Genomic DNA, 19,503 nt, shown 5'->3' on the forward strand with positions numbered 1-19,503 from the left:
AACCCAAGGAAGAGGTCATGTTACGGAAGGCAAGTCTGTGTGCCTGACCAAACAGTGAGGCCAAACAATACCAAAACGTCAGTTTGGAGCAGAGAAAGGTATATTGCAGGGCCCTTCAAGGAGACGGGTGGCTCATGCCTTAAAAAACCCAGAACTCCCCAAGCTTTCAGCAAAGCCCTTTTATAGGAAAGGTGAGGGAGGGGCGTGGTTAGTGGTTGCAAACTTCCTGGTGTCACATCCCTTGTTCTTGAGGTCAGGTCACAGGTCAGGTTACCATGTTCCTGTTAGCCTCCACCAACAAATGTTATTCTCTGTTCTGACAAGGAAGGGCAAGGTCCCAAGGCACAACGTTCACCCTTCGAGGTCCAGGCACTGCCTAAGAGGAGGGGTTCCCTGTGCAGACAGGTTACCCTGCCCGGGAGCCTTAGTCCAGCAGCCGGTCTGGGTCCTCCCGCCAGTGCCCAGGCCCCGCTAAGGAGGCAGATCTCAGCTGGTGGCGCCCGCAGGGCCAGGTCCCCAAACGCTGCCCAGCTGTCATCACTGAGGGACCCAGGCTCCCAGAACCCCAAGGGCCCTCAGGCTCCTCAGGCCGCCTAGAGAGAGGCCGGTCCCATGGTCGGTGACCCATGGAGACCGCTGCACGACCAAAACAACCCAAAAAACCTGTTCTGCTTAAGTTACCTAGGGTGACTTCTGTTATCTGCAGCCGAACCCTGACTAACAGATGCATGGAACACATACACACACACACACACACAAAGTTATCTCTTTTAAAAATGATTTTTAGTATTAGCAAGATTGAACACGTTTTCAAATATTTATCGACCATGTATAATTCTCTTTTTAGGAACTACCTCTTCTAGTCTGAGTTCCTTTTTAAAGACAGTTCTTTTGAAAAATTGTTTCATAAGAACTCTCTTTACGTTGGGGATTCTAATGATGCAAAGGGTATTGGGTTTTTTTTTTTTCCCCTCAGTAGATTCCATGTCTCTTACCCTTGTTTGTGGTGTTTTTAATGTCACATGTGGTCTGATGGTACCAATCTCTACTGTTCCATAGGTTGTCTTTCTAGCTGTCTTCTAGTGACAGGAAATTCAGAGAAACCAATAGGCCTGTTTCTCCAGGAGGGGGATGTCCCTCATGCCCTGAATTCTGCCAGGAAAGTAGATTGGATACCAAGTGACGTGGAGGAGGGGCTCCTGCAACCTTGCTCTGAAAACCTCTCCCCTCTGTGTCCCATGGACAGTGTCACCCAGTATCCCAGGGGAAACTGGAGCAGTTTTTGCTGAGCTGTTTGGGGCTGTTGTCCTAAAGCTAAGCAGGGGTGGGGGTGGGGGACAGACAGGTCCTAGGTCTGGTCCCTCATGTCCTTGTATTGCACAAGGGACAAAGCCTCATTTCCCAGGACATTCAAGCATATTCCAAGCAGAGGCCTCTTCCACCCCTGATTCTGCCCCTTCTTTCATTTCCTGCCCCTCCTTTTCCCCCCAGCTTCACACTGAGATTCTCACTTTCCCCTTTTTTCTCCTTATTCATTCTTTCATTCAAAACACATTTACTGGGACTTCCCTGGCGGTTCAGTGGTTAGGACTTCGCCTTCCAATGCAGGGAGTGCGGGTTCGATCCCTGGTCGGGGAGATAAGATCCCACATGCCTCACGGTCAGAAAACCAAAACATAAAACAGAAGAAATAGTGTAATAAATTCATTAAAGACTTTAAAAATGGTCCACATCAAAAAAAAATCTTTAAAAAAAAATATTTACTGAGCTCCTGACCCAGGGGAAGAAGACAGACAAATCTACACTTTTCATGAGACTTATTCCACTAGGGGTAAGGAACAGAAAGAAGTAAATGTAATAATAGCACCTATATTGTGAGTGCCTATGTGCGTCCAAACTAAGGCACATCAAGGGTAATTCACTTGCCAAAGGTCACAACTAAGGATTCCAATTCAGGCACTGGTCAGAGATCATGCTGTTAACCACTAACCCATACTGCCTCCTTGGTTATTACAGATGTGAGATTAGGGCTCTGTGCCATTTGTCAGCCAAGGTAAAATGTTTTGTGCTATAAATTTGTAAATCATGGCAGGCAGGGGAAGGACAATCTCATACAAAATAAAGTTCACAAGAATTGCAGTCGAGTTTTATGAAAAGGAGGACTATGGATTTCTCACATATCCAAGAAGGGATTTTGAGAGGGAAAATAATGCTCCCGCGGAAGACTCACCCACGCAGGCCTCACCCTTGCATTAGCGTGCAAAGGTGAGTTCTACCTGGCACCAAGCCTGGGAAGAGATAGACTCACTTCCTCCTTGGACTTTTGGGCTTAGACGTCATCCAGCATGGAGGGGATGGAAAAAGATATGCCATGCAAATGGAAATCAAAAGAAAGCTGGAGTAGCAATTCTCATATCAGACAAAATAGACTTTAAAATAAAGACTCTTCCAAGAGACAAAGAAGAACACTGCATAATGACCGAGGGATCAGTCCTAGATGAAGATACAACAATTGTAAATATTTATGCCCCCAACATAGGGGCAACTCAATACATAAGGCAAATGCTAACGGCCATGAAAGGGGAAGCTGACAGTAACACAGTCACAGTAGGGGACGTTAACACCCAGCTGGCGTCCTCGGCAGCCTCACTACCTGCAGAACTTCTGACACTGCTCTTCCTTCCCAGACAGTGACCTCGCAGGGTAGGCAGGGCCGTAGGAGGTGGGGGAGGGGAGAGAGCCACAGGACTCCACTCACTGTATCCCTCTCTGCTTCCATCCAGGGCTGCTGTCACTGTGACCAGAGGTGAGTGTGCTGGGAAGGGGCTTGAGCCCACCTTTACCAGGAGACTTTGGGAACCTCCAGTCTTGTATCAACCCAGGTCACTCTGAAGCCCTAAGACTTAGGCTGGGTGGGCAGTGGGCGGGGCAGAGATGGATTATTAGAGGTGAACAGGATTCTGGAGATCAGGGAGCCAAGCAAAGTCATTATTAACTTTAAAAGCTGTGGTCTGTGCAGATTTGGGGGGCAGGCTTGCAGTGCCCTCAGACTCCTATAGGACAGAGGGCAAGTCTGGGGCAACAGAGAGGTGCCCCTGCCCTCCCCCCACCAGTCCATCATAAATCAGGCAGAGCACTTCTGATTTTCACACTCTGTTTCTCAGAAAGATAGTGGTGTCCTTGGCTCTGCACCTAGTGTTCCCACACTGCCTCCAAGATGTCAGCTAAAGCCATAGAGAGCGGGGGAGGAGATGCCACTGACCCCATCCGGCTGGAATCCCCCTCTGATGGTGAGTGCCCTAGGGAAGCTCCAGAGGGCGGGGTGGCCCAGGGCTTGGGGTGCCTGAACCAGGGCGGAGGGGGTCTGGGTTCTGGCCTGGAGCTGCCACCAGGTGCACTGTGCCCCATCAGGTCTCTAACCTCCTGGGCCTCACACTCCTGCTCTGTGAAGTCTGGAACCTGCCAGCTCCGCGTTGGTGCTAGGTCTGCCTCTCTCTGTCTTCTCCTTGGGTTCACCTCCAAGCATCTTTGTCACCTCTTAGCACAGCTACCATTGAGATCCCCTCCCAACATCAGAGTTCTTGGGAGTTTCGGGAGATGGTGGAGGGCGCCGTGTGGGGCCTCTGGTCCCTCAGCTGCCCACCCCGCTGGGAGCTCCCCCACCTCTTTTTTTTGTTTTTCCAGAGGAGGATGAACCTTCCCAGTCATCCGACCAGGCCTCTGATGGTTCTCCTGGCAAGCCACCACAGGGGCCACCCCAGGGGCCAGATGGATCTGGCTCTGACCCCAGAGACCCACCCAAGGATGGAGGCAGCAATTTCTCCCATAAAGCAGGTAACTGATCCCTGAGCATCAATCCACGGGCCCTCACCCAACTCCCCACTGCTCAGTTCAGCCTTCTGAGTTGTCAGTGTCAGGCCCACGTTCCTGATAGAATCTCTGACACTCACATTGTCAGAAAAAGGGCACAGTATACATGAGAGATGAAATAAATGACGCTCTAGAATCAGAGGAGCCACACTTCAGGACTTGGCTCTGCCTCTGACTTGCTGAGTGACCCAGAACCAGTCACTTGCCCTCTCTGGGCCTTGAATGGTTTGCTTTGAAGCACAGGGTAGGATGAGGTCCCTCTTAGGGCTTTCCCAGAGCCAGGTCATATTCTGTTAGGAGGGACGGAGGTGCTGCTCAGGCTCCAGGGCAGCCGGCAGGCGCAGGCTCAGGCTCAGGCACGGCTCCTTGCCGGTTAAGTCCACTGGCCGTGCCCGACCTTTTGGCCCCATAGCACCCAAGGCGGGTGAGTACCATTTCTCCATTTTCGCTCCTCCCGTGATGCCCCAGGGCCTGGTTGTTAAAGTCCACCCAGGACACACCCTCGCAGAGCAGTGTCACGTGTAAGGGTGGGGCTAGCCTGGGGCCAGGGCAGCAAAAGACACAGGCTTTTTGTTTTATTTTGGGGGGGGGCCCATAGAATACACACAGCATTAAATTTACCAAGGTAACCATTTGTCAGCGTGCAGTTCAGTAGTGTTGATTATATTCGCATTACCATGCAGCCAACCTCCAGAACTCTCTTCATCTGGCCAAAGTGAAACTCTGTACACATTAAACATTAACTACCCATATCCTCCTGCCCCCAGCTCCTGGCAACCACAGTTCCTTCTGGCTCTATAAATTTGACTAATCTAATCTAAATTCCACGGAGGTGGTATCATACCATGTTTGTCTTTTTGTGACTAGTTTATTGTACTTAGCATAAGGTTCCCAAGGTTCACCTGTCTGTCAGAACTTGCTGTGTAAGGCTGAATGATATTCTATTGTGTGTATATACCACATGGTGATCATCCATTCATCCGTTGATGGACACTTGGGTTGCTTCCGCCTCTTGGCAATTGTGATCAATGCTGCTGTGAACACGGGGGTGCAAATATCTCTTCAAGACCCCGCTTTCCATTTCTTTGGATATATATCCAGAAATGGGATTGCTGGATGATATGGTTTTCTATTTTTAATTTTCTCAGGAACTGCCGTACATTTTCCATAGAGGTGATGGTGACTAGGGTGGCAGTGGTGGAGCCAGAGACAGATTGGAGTCATGCAGCCACAAGCCAAGGATTGTTGGCAACCCCTAGACAATGGTGCTAGAAAGAGGCAAGGAAGGATCCTCCCCTAGAGCTTTCAGAGAGAGCCTGGCCCTGCCTACACCTTGATTTTGGACTTCTGACCTCCAGAACTGTGAGGGACCATGAGAGAATCAACACAGTTTGTGGTAATTGGTTACAGCAGCCTCAGGAAACTAATATGGACAGACCTCATTTTATCGTACTTTGCAGATACTGCGTTTTATACAAGTTGAAGGTTTGTAGCAACCTAGCATTGGCAGATATTGGTTCACATTTTTAGCAATAAAGTATTTTTAAATTAAGGTATACTCCTTGTCTTTTTAAACAAAAGGCTATTGCACATTTAGTAGACTACAGTATAGTATAAACATAACTTTTATATGCAGTGGAAACCAAAAACTTCACGTGATATTCGCTTTCTTGCGGTGGTCTGGAACCAAACCCTCAGTATCTCCGAGGTGGTCTGGAACCAAACCCTCAGTATCTCCGAGGTGTCCCTGGACAGAGATTGAAAATCCCATTGTGGTTGAAGGCTGTATTAGAGTCAGAATCTGTACAAGGAGGAGGTGGGAGTCTCTAGGGGGGTGCTGGACATTGGTAATAGAAAGGGGGCAGTTTCTGTTAGTGACAGGGTCTAGGGCAGCACCGTCCAATAGACCTTTCTGCGGTGATAAGCATGCTCTCTGCGTGATCCAGTATGGTAGCCACTAGCCACATGTGACTATCGAGTCTCTGAAATGTGGGCCGTGGGACTGAGGAACTGAGTTTTAAATTTTATTTCATTTTAATTAACTAAGATTTAAATAGCACACATGGCTAGTGGTTCCTATAGTGGCCAGCATGGGCCTAGTGTATGACCTTGGGTGTGTGTGGCAGAGAGTTCAAGATCCTTGGAAGTGAGGCATGAGAACTTCAAGGCCAGTTTGTTGGAAATATCATCTGTGCAGAAACAGAAACCCTCAAGACAGGTCAGGGGTACTGATGGAGAGAGAGGTGATGGTGAGCCATGAGCTGCAACCTTCAAGAAATGACTGCAGGTCTGAGCCTGATTTCGTACCTTCTCTCCCTTGCCTGGGACCAAGGCTCCTCTTCGTGGGGAGCTGGCTGAGCTCACTCCTGCAACTCCTGAAATCTCTGGAACTCCTGGTCTCAGCTGCCGCAGCACCCCAGTCCCTGCCCCTGTCATATGTCCCTGCCAGCCCCAAGAGCTCTCAGGAATTCGACATGGTCCAGGCATGCTCTGCCCCGTGGTGCCAGGGGCTCCAGCCACAAGGCAGGACACACAGAAGGAGCAGGGTGACTTCTCTCTTTTTTTTTTAATTTAATTTTATTTATTTTTTTATACAGCAGGTTCTTCTTAGTTTTCCATTTTATACATATTAGTGTATACATGTCAATCCCATTCTCCCAATTCATCCCACCAGTACATCTCCCACCACTTTCCCCCCCTTGTTCTCTACTACACCTGTGTCTCTATTTCTGCCCTGCAAACCGGTTTTTCGAGGTTCCACATATATGCGTTAATATACGATATTTGTTTTTCTCTTTCTGACTTACTTCACTCTGTATGACAGACTCTAGATCCATCCACATCACTACAAATGACCCAATTTCGTTCCTGTTTATAGCTGAGTAATATTCCATTGTATATATGTACCACTTCTTCTTTCTCCATTCGTCTTATGATGGGTATTTGGGTTGCTTCCATATCCTGCCTATTGTAAATAGTGCTGCAGTGAACATTGGGTGCATGTGTCTTTTTTTTTTTTTTTAATATATTTTAAATTAATTAATTTATTTTTTTTTGGCTGTGTTGGGTCTTCGTTTCTGTGCGAGGGCTTTCTCTAGTTGTGGCAAGCGGGGGCCACTCTTCATCGCGGTGCGCGGGCCTCTCACTGTCGCGGCCTCTCTTGTTGCGGAGCACAGGCTCCAGACGCGCAGGCTCAGTAGTTGTGGCTCACGGGCCTAGCCGCTCCGCGGCATGTGGGATCTTCCCAGACCAGGGCTCGAACCCGTGTCCCCTGCATTAGCAGGCAGATTCTCAACCACTGCGCCACCAGGGAAGCCCCTGTGTCTTTTTAAAGTATGGTTTTCTGTGGGTATATGCCCAGTAGTGGGATTGCTGGGTCGTGTGGTAATTCTCTTTTTAGTTTTTAAAGGAACTTCCATACTGTTCTCCATAGTGGCTGTATCAATTTACATTCCCACCAACAGTGCAAGAGAGTTCTCTTTTCTCCACACCCTCTCCAGCGTTTGTTGCTTGTAGATTTTCTGATGATGCCCATTCTGACCAGCGTAAGGTGATACCTCAATGTAGTTTTGATTGCATGTCTCTAATAATTTCTGATGTTGAGCAGCTTTTCATATGCTTCTCAGCCATCTGTATGTCTTCTTTGGTGAAATGTCTATTTAGGTCTTCTGCCCATTTTTTGATTGGGTTGTTTGTTTTTTTAATATTGAGCTGCATGAGCTGTTTATATATTTTGGAGATTAATCATTTGTCCGTTGATTCGTTTGCAAATATTTTCTCCCATTCTGAGGGTTGTCTTTTCGTCTTGTTTGTAGTTTCCTTTGCTGTGCAAAAGCTTTTAAGTTTCATTAGGTCCTATTTGTTTATTTTTGTTTTTATTTCCCTTACTCTAGGAGGTGGACCAAAAAAGATCTTGCTGTGATTTATGTAAAAGAGTATTCCTCCTATGTCTCCTCTAAGAGTTTTATAGTGTCCGGTCTTACATTTAGGTCTCTAATCCATTTTGAGTTTATTTTTGTGTATGGTGTTAGGGAGTGTTCTAATTTCATTCTTTTACATGTAGCTGTCCAGTTTTCCCAGCACCACTTATTGAAGAGACTGTCTTTTCTCCATTTTATATCCTTGCCTCCTTTGTCATAGATTAGTTGACCATAGGTGTGTGGGTTTATCTCTGGGCTTTCTATCCTGTTCCATTGATCTATATTTCTGTTTTTGTGCCAGTACCATATTGTCTTGATTACTTTAGCTTTGTAGTATAGTCTGAAGTCAGGGAGTCTGATTCCTCCAGCTCCATTTTTTTCCCTCAAGACTGCTTTGGCTATTCGGGGTCTTTTGTGTCTCCTACAAATTTTAAGGTTTTTTGTTCTAGTTCTGTAAATACTGCCACTGGTAATTTGATAGGGATGGCATTGAATCTGTAGATTGCTTTGGGTAGTATAGTCACTTTCACCATATTGATTCTTCCAATCCAAGAGCATGGTATATCTCTCCATCTGTTTGTGTCATCTTTGATTTCTTTCATCAGTGTCTTATAGTTTTCTGAGTACAGGTCTTTAACCTCCTTAGGTAGGTTTATTCCTAGGTATTTTATTCTTTTTGTTGCGATGGTGCATGGGCTTGTTTCCTTAATTTCTCTTTCTGATCTTTCGTTGTTAGTGTATAGGAATGCAAGAGATTTCTGTGCATTAATTTTGTATCCTGCAACTTTACCATATTCATTGATTAGCTCTAGTAGTTTTCTGGTGGCATCTTTAGGATTCTCTATGTATAGTGTCATGTCATCTGAAAACAATAACAGTTTTATTTCTTCTTTTCCAATTTAGATTCCTTTTATTTCTTTTTCTTCTCTGATTGCCATGGCTAGGACTTCCAAAACTGTGTTGAATAATAGTGGTGAGAGTGGACATCCTTGTTTTGTTCCTGATCTTAGAGGAAATGCTTTCAGTTTTTCACCATTGAGAATGATGTTTGCTATGGGTTTGTCGTATATGGCCTTTATTATGTTGAGGTAGTTTCCCTCTATGCCCACTTTCTGGAGAGTTTTTATCATAAATGGGTGTTGAATTTTCTCAAAACCTTTTTCTGCATCTATTGAGATGATCATATAGTTTTACTTCTTCAATTTGTTAATATGGTGTATCACATTGATTGATTTGCGTATATTGAAGAATCCTTGCATCCCTGGGATAGATCCCACTTGATCATGGTGTATGATCCTTTTCATGTGGTGTTGGATTCTGTTTGCTAGTATTTTGTTGAGGATTTTTGCATCTATATTCATCAGTGATATTGGTCTGTAATTTTTTTTTGTAGTATCTTTGTCTGGTTTTGGTATCAGGGTGATGGTGGCCTCATAGAATGAGTTTGGGAGTGTTCCTTCCTCTGCAGTTTTTTGGAAGAGTTTGAGAAGGTTGGGTATTAGTCTTCTCTAAATGTTTGATAGAATTCACCTGTGAAGCCATCTGGTCCTGGACTTTTGTTTGTTGGAAGATTTGTAGTCACCATTTCAATTTCGTTACTTGTGATTGGTCTGTTCATATTTTCTATTTCTTCCTGGTTCACTCTTGGAAGGTTATACCTAAGAATTTGTCCATCTCCTCCAGGTTGTCCATTTTATTGGCATAGAGTTGCTTGTAGTAGTCTCTCATGATGCTTTGTATTTCGGCGGTGTCTGTTGTAACTTCTCCTTTTCATTTCTGATTTTATTGATTTGAGTCCTCTCCCTCTTTTTCTTGATGAGTCTGGCTAATGGCTTATCAATTTTGTTTATCTTCTCAAAGAACCAGCTTTTAGTTTTATTGATCTTTGCTATTGTTTTCTTTGTTTCTATTTCATGTATTTCTGCTCTGATCTTTATGATTTCTTTCCTTCTGCTAACTTTGGGTTTTGTTTGTTCTTCTTTCTCTAGTTTCTTTAGGTGTAAGGTTAGATTGTTTACTTGAGATTTTTCTTGTTTCTTTAGGTAGGCTTGTATAGCTATAAACTTCCCTCTTAGAACTGCTTTCGCTGCACCCCATAGGCTTTGGGTCGTCGTGTTTTTATTGTCATTTGTCTCTAGGTATTTTTTAATTTCCTCTTTGATTTCTTCAGTGATCTCTTGGTTATTTAGTAACGTATTGTTTAGCCTCCATGTGTTTGTCTTTTTTACGTTTTTCTCCCTGTAATTCATTTCTAATCTCATAGCGTTGTGGTCAGAAAAGATGCTTGATATGATTTCAATTTTTTTAAATTTACTGAGGCTTGATTTGTGACCCAAATTGTGATCTATCCTGGAGAATGTTCCGTGCGCACTTGAGAAGAACGTGTAATCTGCTGTTTTTGGATGGAATGTCCTATATATATCAATTAAATCTATCTGGTCTACTGTGTCATTTAAAGCTTCTGTTTCCTTATTTATTTTCATTTTGGATGATTTGTCCATTGGTGTCAGTGAGGTGTTAAAGTCCCCCACTATGATTGTGTTACTGTCAATTTCCTCTTTTATAGCTGTTAGCAGTTGCCTTATGTATTGAGGTGCTCCTGTGTTGGGTGCATATATATTTATAATTGTTATATCTTCTTCTTGGATTGATCCCTTGATCATTATGTAGTGTCCTTCCTTGTCTCTTGTAACATTCTTTATTTTAAAGTCTATTTTATCTGATATGAGTATAGCTACTCCAGCTTTCGTTTGATTTCCATTCGCATGGAATATCTTTTTCCATCCCCTCACTTTCAGTCTGTATGTGTCCCTAGGTCTGAAGTGGGTCTCTTGTAGACAGCATATATGTGGGTCTTGTTTTTGTACCCATTCAGCGAGCTTGTGTCTTTTGGTTGGAGCATTTAATCCATTTACATTTAAGGTAATTATCGCTATGTATGTTCCTATTACCATTGTCTTACTTGTTTTGGGTTTGTTTTTGTAGGTCTTTTCCTTCTCTTGTGTTTCCCACTTAGAGAAGTTCCTTTAGCATTTGTTGTATAGCTGGTTTGGTGGTGCTGAATTCTCTTAGCTTTTGCTTGTCTGTAAAGCTTTTGATTTCTCCATCAAATCTGAATGAGATCTTTGCCAGGTACAGTAATCTTGGTTGTAGGCTCTTCCCTTTCATCATTTTAAATATATCGTGCCACTCCCTTCTGGCTTGTAGAGTTTCTGCCGAGAAATCAGCTGCTAACCTTATGGGAGTTCCCTTGTATGTTATTTGTTGTTTTTCCCTTGCTGCTTTCAATAATTTTTCTTTGTCTTTAATTTTTGCCAATTTGATTACTGTGTGTCTCGGCGTGTTTCTCCTTGGGTTTATCCTGTATGGGACTCTCTGTGCTTCCTGGACTTGGGTGGCTATTTCCTTTCCCATGTTAGGGAAGTTTTCAACTATAATCTCTTCGAATATTTTCTTGGGTCCTTTCTCTCTCTCTTCTCCTTCTGGGACCCCTCTAATGCGAATGTTGTTACGTTTAACGTTGTCCCAGAGGTCTCTTAGGCTGTCGTCATTTCTTTTCATTCTTTTTTCTTTATTCTGTTCTGCGGCAGTGAATCCCACCATTCTGTCTTCCAGGTCACTTATCCGTTCTTCTGCCTCAGTTATTCTGCTATTGATTCCTTCTAGTGTAGTTTTCATTTCAGTTGCTGTATTGTTCATCTCTGTTTGTTCTTTAATTCTTCTAGGTCTTTGTTAAACATTTCTTGCATCTTCTTGATCTTTGCCTCCATTCTTTTTCCAAGGTCCTGGATCATCTTCACTGTCATTATTCTGAATTCTTTTTCTGGAAACCACTTCATTTAGTTGCTTTTCTGGGGTTTTATCTTGTTCCTTCATCTGGTACAGAGTCCTCTGCCTTTTCATTTTGTCTGTCTTCTGTGATTGTGGTTTTCATTCCTTAGGCTGCAGGATTGTAGTTCTTCTTCTTCCTGCTATCTGCCCTCTGGTGGATGAGGCTATCTAAGAGGCCTGTGCAAGTTTCCTTATGGGAGGGACTGGTGGTGGGTAGAGCTGGGTGTTGCTCTGGTGGGCAGAGCTCAGTAAAACTTTATTCCGCTTGTCTGCTGATGGGTGGGGCTGGGTTCCCTCCCTGTTGGTTGTTTGGCCTGAGGCGACCAACACTGGAGCCTACCCGGGCTCTTTGGTGGGGCTAATGGCGGACTCTGGGAGGGCTCTCGCCAAGGAGTACTTCCTAGAACTTCTGCTGCCAGTGTCCTTGTCCCTTGGTGAGCCAAAGCCACCGCCTGCCTCTGCAGTAGATCCTCCAACACTAGCAGGTAGGTCTGGTTCAGTCTCCCCTGGGGTCACTGCTCCTTCCCCTGGGTCCCGATACGCACACTACTTTGTGTGTGCCCTCCAAGAGTGAAGTCTCTGGGACTTCCCTGGTGGCGCAGCAGTTAAGAATCCGCCTGCCAATGCAGGGGACATGGGTTCCATCCCTGTTCCGGGAAGATCCCACATGCCGCAGAGCAACCAAGCCCATGTGCCACAACTACTGAGCCTGCGCTCTAGAGCCCGCGAGCCACAACTACTGAGCCCGCGTGCCACAACTACTGAAGCCCGCGCCTAGAGCCCACGCTCTACAACAAGAGAAGCCACCGCAATGAGAAGCCTGCGCACTGCATCGAAGAGTAGCACCCTCTCGCCACAACTAGAGAAAGCCTGCCTGCAGCAACGAACACCCAATGCAGCCAAAAATAAATAACTAGATAAATTTATAAAGAAAGAAAAAACAGCGATGTCTCTGTTTCCCCCAGTCCTGTCAAAGTTCTGCAATCAAATCCCGCTAGCCTTCAGAGTAATTCTCTAGGAATTCCTCCTCCTGTTGCCGGACCCCCAGGTTGGGAAGCCTGAAGTGGGGTTCAAAACCTGCACTCCAGTGGGCGGACTTCTGTGGTATAATTGTTCTCCAGTTTGTGAGTCACCCCCCCATCAGTTATGCGATTCGATTTTATTGTGATTGCGCCTCTCCTACCATCTCATTGCAGCTCTCATTTGTCTTTGCATGTGGGGTATCTTTTTTGGTGATTTCCAGTGTCTTCCTGGCGATGACTGTCAGGAAGCAGGGTGACTTCTGATGGGGGAATTAGAGGTGCTTCCTGCAGAAAGTGACAAGTAGGCTGAGCCCTGGAGGATGGGGGGCTTTCACTCCAGCTGTAGCCTGGGATGGGTATAGGGTGTCTGGAAGAGGAAAAGACCAGAAAAGTCAAATTTATTCCATCGCAAATGAAAATAGCATGCTTTTCTTGATTTTGTATTGTTTTTTTAATTTTTTTGAGAAAATGATACCAAATGTATTGACTTGACAGAGCAGCATGACACCTTTTCAAGGCAGGTGCCCCTTGCCATCTGGAGCATAACAGAGCTCCAGACTCTCGTCCATCCACCTCTGCATTCTCAGAAAATCAGATTTCTTGGGAAAAGCAGGAAGAGGCCAGGCAGGGGCTGCTCTCTTCTCTGATCCAACTCCAGGGAACCCCTCCCACTGTGGCAGCAGCAGGGATGCAGGGGGAGGCCAGTGCCATGCACCCATGGGGGTGCTTTGTGTCTCCAGGCATGGCCTCTGCAGCCGTGATTGGAGGAGGTGAGTCAGCCTGGCATCATCTCTCCTCCCAAACAATAATGCTGAGCTTCATATACCCTTTAACTGGGCTCTTGATTCTTGAGTCTCTTCTGGTTCCATACCCCAACCAGGTGGCCCACTGGTCACTTAGGGTTTAGCTTTCATACCCCTTAACCTCTTTACTTCCTTCACTGCCACCCCAAAGCTCTCTTCCTGGGGAGCTGGCTGAGCTCACTCCTGCACACCTTGCTGGTGTTAGAACTCCTGGTCCCCACTGGCCCCAAAGATTGCAGTCCTGGCTGCTATGGCTGCTGCAGACCGAGAGCTCCGCCAGGGAGTTCCAGGGACTCTCAGTGCTGGGGAGCCAGGCAACTATGGTCCAGGGTTGTGAGGGGCTCCAGCCACAGGGGATCAAGGATGGTTCTGATTGGGAGGGTCAGGGTCCGCTTTCCAGAGGAAGGGGCAACAGGTGGGGCCTGGGAGAATCAGGAACATTCAGTGCGTTCCAGCACTGTTTTCAAGCAGCCTTCAGGCCTTCAGCAGTGCTTGCCCTGATTTCAGCCGGGTCCTGCAAAATGAAACACACCTCTCCACAAGGACTTACTGCTGTCGGAAGAGGTTTCTCTGGACGAAGGGAGAAGGTTATATAACGCCCCCCCCCGCCCCCGCCAGACACACACTCATAAATCACCAACCGTATTTCAGATGAACTAACATCCCAGCTCAGAGGGCGTGACACTCACTTCCTTCGCCTCTTCCTGCCCGAGTCAAACCACCAAGCCCTAAATTACTTTGCCAAGAGTCCCGCATTCACTGTGAAGGGGGCTGAAGCTGCACGCCTTCCTTCCCAAATCTGTAAGGTTTTGTTTGTTTTTGTTTTGACCAAACCTGGCTTGGAAGGTAAAGAGAAAAAAGAACTTCTGTGCTTCCCACAAACAACCCCCAACCAACCAGTCCACAGACATTAAAAAGACACGCAACAAAACCCCTATCTGATGGTTGGGTTTTTCTGGAACAAGGCCCGCAAACCCCGTCTCCAGATTACTCTAGGCCCACGCATGCAGGTCCACTGAGGACAGGTCACCCGCCTCCCCAGCAGCCCTTGCCAAGCTCAGGGCTGTGGCTCACCTTCTCAGGAAGAAGCAGGCAGGGGTCCTTCCTCCCTGTGTCTCCCAGCCTGGGGCAGCGCCCCCGTAGGCGGGCTGTGGGCTCAGGGAGTGGAGGGGCAGCCAGTGTGGATGCACTCACAGAATGTTCTTTCGGTTTCCAGCCAAGGCTGCTGCAGCTGTGGTGGGAGGAGGTAAGTCCCTGCCGCGAGAACCTGCTCCTTGCTCATCCCCAGGCCCTGGGACCTGGGGAGCCGCTGGCCTTGCACCTGCCCCAGGCTTCCTGTACGTTGTAGGGTGGGAGGCGCTGGAATGAGAAAAATGAGGCGCTTCCCTGCTCGCACAGAGGCAGACCCAGCAGGGACCCAACCTCCTTGCCCAGCCTCCACCGCGTGACTTGGGATGTGGCTTTGAACTCCTCTGGGTTCAGTTTTCCTCGTGAAAAACAGGCCAAGGCTGCCCGTTCAGGGTTATTGTGAGGGTTACGTAGGATGAGACATGCGCACAGTCTGGACCCAGGAGGTGTGTTAAGGAGAAGCCATTGGCTCAGCGACTCTGGCTTCCGATTGCTCTGCGGTGACGCCGTGGACACCCAGAGTTGGGATCCAAGCAGGGCTCAGACTGTGCTCCCTGCTTTATGCTGGGCCCTGGGTAAGATTTGATTGTATTAAAGATTTCCTCAGCGAACACAAGAAGCTTGCACACCTCCGCCCCGCCCCCAACTTAGTTCCAGGATTTTACTAAGGCAGAAACTGAGGCCTTTCCCCAGGAAGGTCCTGCTGCAGATCAGAGGCCTGACCCCTGTGACCCCACGGCCCTCCCCTCCGCTTTCCCCACCAGCTGTGCCGCCCTCAACTCCTGACTGCCGGCCGTGCCTGGAATCTCTCCCAAGCTCAGGCTTTACCCCTTCTCCAGACTCCCTGAAGTCCCCCAAGCTTGATGTGCTGTGGGTGTGTGATTTGGGGACGTGTCCATCTCCCCCTCAACCCAGCTCCTCTCCCCCTACAGCCCTGGCCGTGGGGGCTGTGCCCGTGGTGCTGGGCGCCATGGGCTTCACCGGGGCAGGAATCGCCGCCTCCTCCTTAGCGGCCAAGATGATGTCAGCGGCCGCCATCGCCAATGGGGGCGGAGTTGCCGCCGGCAGCCTCGTGGCCACTCTCCAGTCCGTGGGTAAGTGTCCGGGCGGGAGGAGGGGGGAGGGTGTGACACCCCAGCACAGGATTCAGGCCAGAGGCTAAGCCGGAGAGAGGGCCTGTTTCCTTCCTCCAGCTTCGTGGGCATCAGTGTCCCTGGTCCTTTGTGTCTCCCTCACTGTCCCCTCTTCTGGCTGGGGGTGGATTTGGGGGCACAGGGGGCGTGCAGCGCAGCAGGTGCGCGTTCTCCATCAGCCCTACAAAACCTGCGTCGGGCCCTCCCCTCGCTGGGCCCAGCCTCGTGCTGGGGAGGGAGAGACAGAGCCCCTCTGCCACTTCTCAGAGGGTCTGTCCTGTCGCTGGTGGAGTCACCACCAGAGTGCGTGTCTGCTCTTCGGGCAGCCATGGGCAGCAGCCCCTCCCCAAAGCAGACCTCCTGGGGTTTCAGGAAGTAGAGGAGGAACAGGACTGGGACGTCTGGGTCTTGGGCCTCCTGAGGGTCCTGGGTTCTCTGACCTCCACTGTCCTGCTGGGAGCTGCCGGGGCTGCCTGTCCCCTTGTGCTCTAACTCCCTTCTCTCTCCCAGGGGCAGCCGGACTTTCCACATCATCCAACATCATCCTGGGCTCGGCTGGGTCAGCTTTGGGGGCCTGGTTGTGGGATAGAAAAAAGAAAGCCCCTTCCTCTCCTCCACCGGAATCCAGTACTGAAGCAGAGAGGGGCTCCTGTGCTGGAGATGACCCTCCAGGGCCTCAGGATGTCAGTCCCCCAAATGACAAGTCCTCTGCCTCCCAAAATTCTTCAAAGAAGCATGGGAAATAAAGACGAGACGCTGAGACCTTCACGAGTGTCCGCACTGCCTTCTTGTTTACCAGGCAGGGTGCAGCGCATCTGCAGAGCCGTGGCTTCGGGTTGGGGGGCAGCAGGAACTCTTTAAGAATGGGCACTGATACCTGCGACAGGAAGCCAGGTCTGTTGCAGTCCTGCCACCCAGCTGTGACCCTGGGAAGGTCATGTCTCCCCTTTGAGCCTCAGTTTGCTGCTCCTTGGATGGGATCGTGGATCACATGTCTTCAAAGATGTCAGCCAGAGGCAGCATTATAGGATAGCTTGGCCCTGGGGTCAGTTTGAGCCATTGACCCTCAGTTATGAAACACTTTATCCTCAGGGATTATTGACCCCTCCCCTCTCCACCCAAGACTCTGGGTCTGACTGTACCATGAGTCTAGGAACTCAGCAACACTGTCTGCCTGGCCTGGTGGCCTTTGGAGCTCTTCAGGTAGGTAGAGAATTTGCATTTCTCCAGAGAGCTCTGTCCCGGTTGATGTAGAGCTCAGGGTCTTTAGGCTCCAAGGGAGACTGGCCGGAACCTGCAAGGACAGACAGGCCTCCCACCCCTGGTAGGGCTCCCAAGAGGCTTGTCAATGCAGAACACTCATCTATCTCCTAAGGCCCACTGGCTGCCTGGTCCTGGATCAGGTGGCAGGCATTCTACGTGTGTTGACCTGGCCTCTGCCACCTGCCTGCCTGCCCATGCAGATAACCCACACCCAGCTTCTGGCAGCCCTGCTTCCACTTGAGACTTGACTCTCAGATCTCATCCTATTGGCTCCAGGACCCCGGCCCAGGTCCCCACTCTGGCCTTCACCCCTGTCTTCCTTTACTGCCCCTCCTCCACCAGGCTCTCTCCCTCGGATGCTGCCTCAGCTCACTCATACAGCTCCCAGCTAGCCTCAAGGGCTCCATCCCAGGCTCTGTGGCTTCAGTGGATCCAAGGGGTCCCTATCTGCTTAGGGTGTGTAACAGAGAAGAACAAACCTGACTCCACAATGGATCTATTCCTTGAGCTCTAACCTTTGTGCTCTATTGCCTGTGCTTAGTCATGCTGGTTCTGCACCTGTTGTAACAGAATATTCCTGTTGCCTGAAATCTACAGGACAGCCCATTCTCAAGGCTCTGACCCTTAAAGGTATAATACTTCTCCATTAAAGCTGGAGAACAGAGAATAACATTTGTCTTCTTGGAGGTTTATAGGAACATTGTGACCAGACCTATGGGGGACAGCTGCAAGAACAAAGGCACCAAGAAGATTGCAACAACCTGCCACACCCCCTCCCCTTTTAGCATAAAAGAAACCTGAATTCTAAACTCAGGGAAGATGGTTCTCTGGGACAGGAGTCCCCCATCTTCTCGGTCTGCTGGCTTTCCGAATAAAGTCTCCATTCATCGCCCCAACAACTTGTCTCTCAATTTATTGGCCTGTCGTGTGGCAAGCCATAGGAGCTTAGACTTGGTAACAGGTGCAGTGTTGGTAGGGGTGGGGGGAGGCAAGCACACAGTTAATGGCGTTAAGGGACCTGTGGTCAATTACAGTAATGACCACATTCTCCAAGCCCTTTCGATGTATCTGTACAGCTCCTCTCACCAAGGGCTGGTATTTATTGTCCCTCCCTGAATCTGGGCTGGCCTGCTGGGACAACAAACACACGGACAGAACGGAATGCAGGAGTCAACCCATTTCTTCCAGACGAGGTCCAGACACACGACTGAGCCCAGCTACGATCCACAAAGCCAGCCCACAGCTATCTGCTGATGTATGAGGGAGCCCAGCTGAGACCAGAGGAACCACCTGTCTAAACGGCTGACCCACCGAATCCTGAGCTCTCTCTATATCTTTATTCATTAAATTTGGTGGGCATTTGTTACATACCAATAGCTAACTGATAACCTGACACAATGTGTGCAAGCCATTGAGAGATTCAAGCTATATTGCTTGGAGGAGAGAGAAGACAGACATTAATTGTAGCTATCTGGGAAGACTGCTTGGAGGAGGTGCTGCTTATTTAAGGATTATGTAGCTATAAGTAATAGAATTTTAATTAAAACTGTCTCAGAGTTCAAGGGACTTTATTGGCTTGCTAACTGAACAATAGAAAAGTCATTTGGCTTCAGGCAATGTTTGATTCAGCAGCTCAACACTGATGCCAAGGACCTGTTTTTTTCTATCCCTCCTCTCTTTGTTACCCAACACAAGTTTGTGTGCCTGAGGCACAGTGAGGCCAGACAAACCGAAATTTTGGAGTTTGGGGTTTATTGCAGGGCCATGAAAGAATGGGGTGGCTCATGCCCCAAAAAACTGCAAGTCCCCAAAGGGTTTCAGCAAAACATTTTTAAAGGCCAGGTGAGGGAGGGGCATCCCAGGGCCTGTGATCGGCTCGCACGCAATTCTCTGATTGGTTGGTGTGGAGGTAACAGGGCAGTTACCATTATCAGTCCTTACGTGCCAGTAGGTCTGGGGGCTACCTGCTCATGGTCATCAATCTCTTCCATTTGGTGGTGGTTTTTAGCATCTGAAAACCTCAGGAAATATGCACGAGATACTGTTATCTGGGCACTTCAGAGAGGAGCTACAGCAGAGGACACTGGGGAGGCGTCTGTCCCTCCCGGGAAGTCCCTATAGGGTCCTGCTCAGTTCACCTGCTTTCTGAAGCAGCAGCTTCACACTATGGCTGCCGACTCTCATGGTTAACAAGAGGGCTGTTAGCACACGCTGAAGGCTACCTCCTTCTATTCACGTCTCCCCCCAAAAGAGTATATTTTCAGGAACCTTCTGCTGAAAAGCAAGGAAACTTCCTTCCCAAATATCTCTGGTAAATGTTTCTGTAAGTATCTTATGGACTTCCCTGGTGGCGCAGTGGTTAGAAATCCGCCTGCCAATGCAGGGGACAAGGGTTCGAGCCCTGGTCCGCGAAGATCCCACATGCCGCGGAGCAACTAAGCCCGTGCGCCACAACTACTGAGCCTGCGCTCTCGAGCCCACGAGCCACAACTACTGAGCCCGCGCGCCTAGAGCCCGTGCTCTGCAACAAGAG

At 48.4% G+C, this 19,503-nt stretch overlaps 1 protein-coding gene across 8 annotated transcripts; it reads left to right on the forward strand.

Moving 5' to 3' along the window:
* Window positions 1-1,599: 1,599 nt before the first annotated feature.
* LOC118890848 (interferon alpha-inducible protein 27-like protein 1) lies at window positions 1,600-17,866 on the forward strand. 8 transcript variants are annotated; one of them, XM_036844204.1, is made up of 7 exons: window positions 1,600-1,617; window positions 2,784-2,806; window positions 3,165-3,290; window positions 3,685-3,834; window positions 14,663-14,692; window positions 15,507-15,668; window positions 16,218-17,866. In XM_036844204.1, exons 3-7 carry the CDS (start codon window positions 3,218-3,220, stop codon window positions 16,451-16,453), a joined length of 651 nt encoding a protein of 216 aa, XP_036700099.1. In that variant the 5' UTR covers window positions 1,600-1,617; window positions 2,784-2,806; window positions 3,165-3,217; the 3' UTR covers window positions 16,454-17,866. The 8 variants fall into 8 exon arrangements, with proteins under 8 accessions (XP_036700099.1, XP_036700098.1, XP_036700097.1 ...); XM_036844203.1 differs by lacking the exon at window positions 1,600-1,617 and adding an exon at window positions 1,740-2,265; XM_036844202.1 differs by lacking the exon at window positions 1,600-1,617 and adding an exon at window positions 2,272-2,703.
* The last annotated feature ends 1,637 nt before the right edge of the window (window positions 17,867-19,503 follow it).

The sequence above is a fragment of the Balaenoptera musculus genome, chromosome 2 (genome assembly GCF_009873245.2).
Source record: "Balaenoptera musculus isolate JJ_BM4_2016_0621 chromosome 2, mBalMus1.pri.v3, whole genome shotgun sequence".
In the NCBI taxonomy this organism is placed as follows: Eukaryota; Metazoa; Chordata; class Mammalia; order Artiodactyla; family Balaenopteridae; genus Balaenoptera; species Balaenoptera musculus.

Bases quoted from the DNA above. Each gene is read 5' to 3' on its own strand.
- LOC118890848 (XM_036844204.1), top strand. From the start codon at position 3,218: ATGTCAGCTAAAGCCATAGAGAGCGGGGGAGGAGATGCCACTGACCCC. The intron at 3,835-14,662 runs GTAACTGATCCC...TTCGGTTTCCAG, and splicing joins CAATTTCTCCCATAAAGCAG to CCAAGGCTGCTGCAGCTGTG. The intron at 14,693-15,506 runs GTAAGTCCCTGC...CTCCCCCTACAG, and splicing joins TGCAGCTGTGGTGGGAGGAG to CCCTGGCCGTGGGGGCTGTG.